The sequence below is a fragment of the Clarias gariepinus genome, chromosome 1 (assembly GCF_024256425.1).
Source record: "Clarias gariepinus isolate MV-2021 ecotype Netherlands chromosome 1, CGAR_prim_01v2, whole genome shotgun sequence".
NCBI classification, from domain to species: Eukaryota; Metazoa; Chordata; class Actinopteri; order Siluriformes; family Clariidae; genus Clarias; species Clarias gariepinus.
This window is the reverse complement of record NC_071100.1, coordinates 49751507-49760042: the sequence shown is the minus strand read 5'-3', so window position 1 is coordinate 49760042 and position 8536 is coordinate 49751507. Positions and strand designations below refer to the sequence as shown.

The window sequence follows — 8536 nt, the reverse complement described above, 5'->3', positions numbered from 1 at the left end:
GCACAGCTTTTCATCTCTGCTCCTGCTACCCCTGCAAGCTAAACTCCTTTGGCCAGTAATAAAGCTTTTAAATAAAATACCTGTCTGCTATTGGGTTCATTCCTGTTCAATCTGGTCCCTGACACTCAGACATCCAAGATAGAGACGGGGCCATCTACCTAGATGAACCAGTGCCTGCTGAGGGTTTTTTCGGCCAGGTACTCAAGTTTGACTTCAAAAGAAAAGAGGCTGAGGCATTGCAAGACATCATTCTGCAATGAGAGGTGAATCCCAAACAGGCTCAAAAGATGACCACCCTGCGGCCCTCTCCCAGGAGACCGCCACCATCAGCTAGGTCGGGCTCTCGCCCAGTGAAACATCAACCTTCCAAGCAAATCTTATGGCAGTCTGCCTGGAACATGGGCCTCCTGCAGGCATCCAGAAGGATTCAGCAACCAGTAGGAAGAATCGACACTCCTCCTAGCTAACGCCCTCTCATGCCCTGGCTAAAGCAACCTATATCCACGCCATAAAGGCAGGAAACCCTGTGGCAACTGACTCTCAGTTCTTACGCTCTTCACCCCAAACTTAATTTCTGAGTGTTTTTACAGGTAATAGGGATGATGGCATGTATGATCGCTCTCAGCCCTCTCAGACTGTTAAACATGTGAGCATTTCAGGGCTGGGTTCGCTCTCACCACCTCTGTGCACTTCGCCACCTCAACAGGAGGCTGATGGTGACAGCGTCGTGCATGTCGGCTCTTCCGCCCTGGAGTAAAACATAGCTGTTATGTCACAGGAACAACGCAGGCTTCACATCAACTATCTGGATTTGTTGCCGGTGTTTTCAGCCCTTAGACATTTTTGTCTGATTCTGACAGGCCATCATTATCTGATCAGAACAGACAACACAACAGTAGTGTCATATATAAACAGGCAAAGAGGGAGTCGTTCACTTTTAATTTTAAAATTTAATTTTGAAACTGTTTAATTTTCTGCTGCTATGGTCCAGTGTTCATTTTCTGTCACTCAGGGCCACTCACATTCCAGGGCACCAGAATCTGGGGGCGGACCTTCTCTCCAGGAAGGGCCCGTTTGTGAGAGAATGGAGGTTTTACCCATTGGAGGTGGCTCAGATCTGGGAGTGCTTTGGCAGGGCAGTAGTGGATCTCTTTGCATCTAGAGAAAATGCCCACTGCCCATTATTCTTCTCCATAACAGATCTCAGTGCCTGGTGGCCCCTCGTTGGCTGGCGTAGTATGCATAGATAGTCAGCCTGCTAGCAACAAAACCATGAAAACTTCCTCTCCTCAGGGACCTTCTGTGGTCCGAACCCCAAAGTCCAAAAAGGCTCTTGTCATCGTCAGTTGCAAGCTTGCTCACTGCATCTGCCCATGTGAGCGCGCTGCTGCCTTTGTGGTCGCTCTTAATTGTCTTTTCACCGCTGCATCACTAAGTGACCGGGTCATCCACTCTTCAAGAACTCTTAACAAGTCTTCGAGCCAGAACTTCAAATGAACTTGCAATGAACAAACCCTCAGCAGAAGTTCCAGAGCACCAGAGTACCAATCACCCAAAGGGCTTCACTAAAAGACATCATATTAACAACAGTGCATCAACCAATCAGGAACACTGTGATTTCCTCTGCTGGAGGCGAACCACCGGATGAGAACAAAACAGACACAAAGCTTCATACTTTGCTGAAAATTGGTGCTTGATACAAAACTAAATCGTAAGATTAAACCCAAGGCTTTGCTCTTGTGACATACTCATGTCTAGTAAACAGTACTAGAAGCATTCCATTAACTTTCACCTCTGAACATACATGTGTGTGTGTTTGTGTGTGTGTGCGCGTGTGTTTAGTAGCATAGTTTCATGTATCATAAGAAGATCAATAAATTCTTGTTTCTTTACAAAGAGTTACTGTTGTCTTTTTCATGTATTTTAAAGTCTAGTCTATAGTTGATGAAAAACAAGATTATGTATTATCATTGTTGGCCACAGGATCAACAGAATTGGTAAAATACACTAAATCGTGCTATACAGTGGATGGATAGAAGATAAAGCACTATTGTATCAGTCTAATCAAATTAACCACAATCCTTGAAGATTCAATTCACCAAGAGCTGAAACCCTACACAAGTGACGAGCTTTTAAACAATGGTGTCAAGACCATAATGTTGTTCAATTTTAGTGCTCCATGGTGGAGGTTTTGTCTTTTCTACCGTAATTGTTAGAAAAAGGCATTTCCTTCTCTACTATTAAAGTATACTTTCCGGCTATATCAGCCTGTCGTATTAGTTTTTTGATGGAGTGTCACCATAGATGCTCGGCGGGGTGCATATATGTCCAATATGTTATGTGTTGTACCAAATGATATGGCATGACTATAAGCTCTGTTCCCTGAGGAAGAAGAATGAGGTACAACACGGTTACGCTCGACGAACAGGGGCTGTCGAACTAGTTAACCATGGTTTACCTGCTTTTTAAGCAGTGAATATAGGTGGCTTCAGCCAGGACACAAGAGGGCGTGATATCCCATACGATATGTGTTGTACCTCGTTCCTTTCCCTCAGGGAACAGAGGGTATAGTCATATTTTTTCACTCTTGAGCTGTGGCTTTTATCTTCTTCGGGCTCTATAGATAACAAACATTTAACGCTTAAAATCAAATAAAACCAATCCTACTGAAACTTTTGTAAATCTGGTGGGGAAAATGTTTAGTTTGTTTTAATCGGAGAACGCATTTGCAAAAATTTCTAGTGAAATATTAAAAAACATGGCTGAATGTTTCTGAAGTGGCATATTGTGTTTTTATATGCGACAGTTTGCAAATCGATGGCTGAACCACGTGTTAGTGTCACAATTTCACTTCTCAAACAAAGAATTAATGTTTGTAAAGTTTTATCATAACAAAAATATCCTCTTTATTTTATAACATAACAGTGTTGTTCGGGATATTAGTCATGTCTGTAGTGAGGACACTTACGTTTACACACTGGCACCCTCCAAATTCCACTAATACACTGTGCAGTGTCTGTTCCTTCAAACACAAAGCCTCTGTTACATATAAATGTAACAGTGCGTCCTGTAGGATAGGCGTACCATGATAATTCTTCTGCAGGTTGGGCGTTTGGCACACGTGGAGCAGTACACGGTGTCCCAGCTTGAGCTGAAAACACAACATTTATACATGGCTTTTTTATTCAACAATATTTTTATTGATTTTAAACAGGAATATAACAGGGTAAACATGTAATGTTTTAATATACTGTAGATTTTATGACCCCCTTATAAACCCTATAGCACCCACCCCACCTCTCCCTAACTCCAAGCCAGCTTTATATGTATAAGAAAGGCTAGATGCCAGGCATCTAAAAAAAGAAGAAAAATGAAAAAATTAATAATAATAATAATAATAATATGGAGCTGGAAGTTTTTTAGTTCGGCATGCAAAAAAAAAGGAACCAAACAGAAACAATTAAATAAGAATGGAATCAAACTATAAATGTATATGAAAAAAGCGAAGGACGGGCCCCCACACCTGCTGAAATTTCAAGTCTGAATAACGGATTGAGTAATGAATCTTTTCCAGGGACAAACAGGACATAATATTTCTGAGCCACTGGGCGCGAGTGGGTGACGTGGCATCCTTTCACTTGAATAAAATAGAACGCCTAGCAAGGAGTGTTGCAAAAGATAACAGATGCTGTTTAGCTGGAGTTAGACGCTTATCATCCTCTCCAATGATACCAAAAAGAGCAATCAGAGGGTCTGGTTCAAGGTTGCATTTCAGTATGTACGACAAGGTTTTAAAAAACATCCCTCCAGAATTTTTCAAATTCGGGCATGTCCAGTACATATGAATAAGAGACGCCTCTCCACTTTTACATTTATCACAGCAAGGATCAATGTTTGGATGGAAGTTTAGAGAAATAAGCCCTGTGTACAACCTTAAACTGTAATAAAGAGTGGCGGGCACATAAGGAAGTTGAGTTGACAAGTTTAAGAATTGAATTCCAAGTATCATCTGACAGTGACAAATTTAAATCTTTCTCCCAAGCAGTTTTAATTTTACACAAAGGGGCGTAACTCGAACCCATCAATCCACCATAAATAGTGGATATTAGGCCTTTACGCAACGGGGACAAACAAAGGAGATTATCTAGAATATTTACATCATGAGCTTCAGGGAAATTTGGTATTAAAGAGCGAATGAAGTGTCTTACTTGCAGGTATCTGAAAAAATGACAATTGGGTACAGTAGGTTAAACCTTTCAGAAAGCTGTTCAAATGATGCAAACCTATGGTTAACAAACAGATCTTCGCAAAGCTTAATGCCCTTATTGTACCATTCCTGAAACACTGAATCATGTAAAGAAGGTTGGAAGAGATAGTTAGAGACAATAGGACTGGACAGAGAGAAGCCCAGAAGACCGCTGTCCTTTCTGAACTGAGCCCATACTCTCAAGGTATGCCTAATAACTGAATTATTGATTGATTTAATTGAGCTGATGGGGAGTGCAGATCCAAGGAGTGCAGAGACAGAGATTTTTTACAGACTTTATCTCCATTTCCACCCACGCAGGCCGATTAGGCTGGTTATGAAAAAATGCCCAAAAGATGACAGATCGAATGTTTGCTGCCCAGTAGTAAAAACGAAAATTAGGTAGAGCCATGCCACCATCTCTTTTTGATTTTTAAAGTAAGGACTTATTCAATTGTGGATGTTTACCTTTCCAAAGGTAAGAAGATATAATTGAATCTAAAGCACCAAAGTAAGATTTGGGAATAAAAACACGTACAGACTGGAAAAGATATAAAAATTTAGGAAGAACACTCATTTTAATGGCATTAATGCATCGCACCAGGGACATGGACAGTGGTGACCATTGTCCTAAGTGCTTTTTTGTTTGGTTCAACAACCTAATGAAATTTTCTTTAAAAAGGTGTTTATGTTTCCTTGTGATTGTAATACCGAGGTAGGTAAACTGATTTTTTACTATATTGAAAGGAAAATTGTGCATACCAGTTGTTAGTGCTGTATTATTTAGCAGAAAGAGTTCACTTTTGTGCAAATTCAGCTTATATCCTTAAAAATAGCTAAATTCACTGAGCACTGACAGCACAGGTGGAAGGGAGGAGATTGGATTTGATATAAAAAGTAGAAGGTCATCTGCATAAAGGGAAACTTTATGTTCTTCTCCCTGCCTCCAAATCCCAGATATATCCCTACAACTGCGGAATGCAATTGCTAGTGGCTCAATGGCAAGGTTAAAGAGAAATGGGCTAAGGGGACACCCCTGACGAGTTCCCCGCTGAAGGCTGAATGGTTGAGACTGCTGAGCATTTGTCAGAACTGAGGCAGTGGGGCTTAAATATAATAATTTAACCCAAGTGATAAAACTTGAATTTTTATTGAATTTTTGACTTGAAAAATTGATTTTTTTAAAGCCCTAAATAAATACTCTCACTCCACACGATCAAAAGCCTTTACAGCATCCAAAGAAAGGACACACTCAGGGATCCCCTCTGATGGTGTGTACAGGACATCCATAAGACGTCGAATGTTAAAGTAAGAAAAGCGATTTTTGACAAAACCGGTCTGGTCCTCAGATATAATTGAGGGTAGAACATTCTCTAATCTACGAGCCAAGACTTTAGCAAGGATTTTAACATCCACATTGAGAAGAGAGATTGGTCTATATGAAGAGCACTCTGTTGGGTCCTTATCCTTCTTTGCTATGAGGGTGATGTGAGCCTCATTAAATGACGCGGGCAGCTTACCTTGCTGAAAAGATTCAGAAAGAACCGAAGCTAGTTGTGGTGCAAGGTATGAGGATAATGATTTAAGAAACCCATCAGGACCCAGGGACTTACCAGATTGCAATGATGAGATAGCTGAACTGATCTCCTCTTGTGATATGGGCCCTTCTAATCTTAATCTAGAATCAGGGGACAGTGTTGGGATATCTAGTTGAGTCAAGAAATTCCCAACTGAACTATGGTCCCCTGGGAACTCAGAAGTATATAATCAAAAATAAAAATTCCTGAATGCATCATTAATTTTAGAATGATTGGTAGTAATGGTACCATCCTCCATCCAAATTTTTGTAATGTGTTGCTGTGCTCTAAATCCTCTTAACTGACTAGCTAAAAGTTTCCCAGATTTGTCACCATGAATGTAAAATTGGCTCCTACTCTTTAATAATTGACGTTCGATAACATGTGTTGAGATAAGTTCAAACGTACTTTGCAATTCTACGTGTTTTTTATACAGATCGGGGTTTTTAAATAGAGCATACTGCTGATCAATTTCTTTAATTTGGTTAATTAAATCTTTTCGCTCTTTATATGCCTTCCTTTTTATATTTGCCGTGTATGAAATTATCTGTCCCCTGAGGTACTGTAGGCTTTTAGAGCATCCCAAACAATTAAACGTGACACTTCAGGTGTTTCATTCGTGTTTAAGAAAAAAACCATCTGATCTTCCATAAATTTAACAAAATCGTCCTCCATCAGTAACAATGAATTAAAACGCAAATTTTTATTAATCTGAGATAGATCGGGAATCTTTATAGACATAACAACTGGAGCATGATCTAAAATCCAAATGCTCTGATAAGCACAAAAATTAACCATTGGGATCAATTGATTATCTATGAAGAAATAGTCAATTCTGGAGAAAGTATGATGAACATGTGAGAAAAAGGAGTATTCTTTTTTATTTGGATTAAGGAAGCACCATATGTCAGAAATACCAAAGCTGCAAAGATAGGACTGAAGTAGCGTGGCGGATTTACTCAGAGGTATAGGATTGGAAGATGACCTGTCAAGTGTCAAGCAGTTGAAGTCTCCCCCTAATATGAGAGAGTATGAGCTCAGATCTGGTAGAGCAGAGAAAAAATGTTCAAAGAAGGAGACATCATCATAATTAGGGGCATATAAATTAGCCAACACTACATTAGTATTAAATAACTTCCCTGAAACAATGATATAACGACCATGTATATCCGCAATAACATTATGATGCTCAAAAGAGATGTTTGGATTAATGAGAATTGAGACACCCCTAGCTTTGGCTTAAAAGGTAAAGTGGTAGTGCTGCCCTCCCCAACGCGACATAAGACGAGAATTATCAGAACTGCGAATGTGAGTTTCTTGTAAAAATCCGATTGCAGTGTTAAGTTGTTTAAGGTGTGAGAGCACCTTCCTTCTCTTGACCGGATGGTTTAAACCCTTAACATTCCAGCTCACAAAGTTTAAAGAACTATTTATTCTCCCTGAGAGGAGATGCAGGTAGATAAACATAAATAATAATGAGATGCCTGGCGTCAGCCTTAAAACAGAAGTGTAAAACACAGAGCAACCTATCAAAGACCACACACCCCACTGCCCCCAAACAAACAAAGATAGCTGCTAAGAAACAAAGCAGCAAGCTCTTCCATTCTTCCATTTTTCACCTAACCAATCTTCTGCCGCTAACCACACCATCTTCTGCTCCGACGCAGTTTACAAAAACTAAGAATTAAATATATAAATAAAACATTTCCCCACTCCAATACTGAAATCTTTTAATAGGAGAAAAACACAAAACAACCCCTCCCCCCACGTCACATTGTAACTCTAAAAAATAAACAAACATGTAAATCACACGTAACTAGAAATAGAGAAAATAATAATAGAAAAATAGTAACAACAACTACACGTGTTTAACACAATACTCTTACCAGGAAAAACGTAAACATGGCTAGATTTAAAGTTAAAGGGTACTTTCCTGGGAATTGTAGTATTAAAAAATATATGTGTTTCTGCGCCTCTTCTACCGAGCGAAGCCACTTCTTCTGTCCGGTAGAGAGAGTTATCCAGAGCCGTACTGGATACAGAAGAGAAGGCCGGAGTCCACGGTTATATAACTCAGTCATAACGTCACTATACTCGGCTCGCTGGCTTAAAACTTCGGGAGCGTAATCTTCCACGATACGAACCTGCTGACCACGGTATTCCAGCCTCCCTCTCCGCCGAGCCTCCCGAATCAGAAGGTCTTTAACCTGGTACCGATGTACACGGAGAATGACCGGCCGAGGTCTCTGACCTGAAGCGGGTTTGGATGCAGGTATACGGTGGGCTCTGTCAATCTCAGGCGGGGATGGAAGCGTTTCACTCCCAAACACCTCGCACAAAAATTTCGAGAAGAACTCGGTAGGGAGTTGGAAGACCCAGGATATGCAGGTTTTGTCTCCTGCTCCGGCCTTCTAGGTCTATGACTTTGGCCGTTAACTTAGTGTTACTTTCCCGAAGTCCGGAGCAGATGTTCTCCAACTCGCTCACCCGCTGGCTCAGGTCATCTGTAGCGAGTTCTAGTGAAGGTAAGCGCTGTCCATGGTCCTCTATTTGGGCCTGAATTTGGTCTAACTTACTTTCCAGTAAACTAAACGATGATTTAAATTCAGCCGCTAATGCTTTACGGTGTTTATCTAACAGCGCTGAGATAGTCTCGACTGTTAGAGCGGTCGCAGTGTCGTCTTTTTTCCCGCTTTTAACACTCCTGGTAGCC

The 8536-nt window shown here is 40.7% G+C and overlaps 1 protein-coding gene across 1 annotated transcript in view; it reads right to left on the bottom strand.

The window, feature by feature from the left end:
- Nucleotides 1-638: 638 nt before the first annotated feature.
- LOC128521875 (complement factor H-related protein 2-like) overlaps nt 639-8536 on the bottom strand; it is a 70547-nt gene continuing 62649 nt past the window's right edge. Inside the window, exons 6-7 of the mRNA XM_053495568.1 lie at nt 3047-3151; nt 639-748 (exon numbers count right to left, since the gene is read on the bottom strand). Of these exons, the coding sequence (XP_053351543.1) occupies nt 639-748; nt 3047-3151 (215 nt within the window). The remainder of the gene's footprint in view (nt 749-3046; nt 3152-8536) is intronic.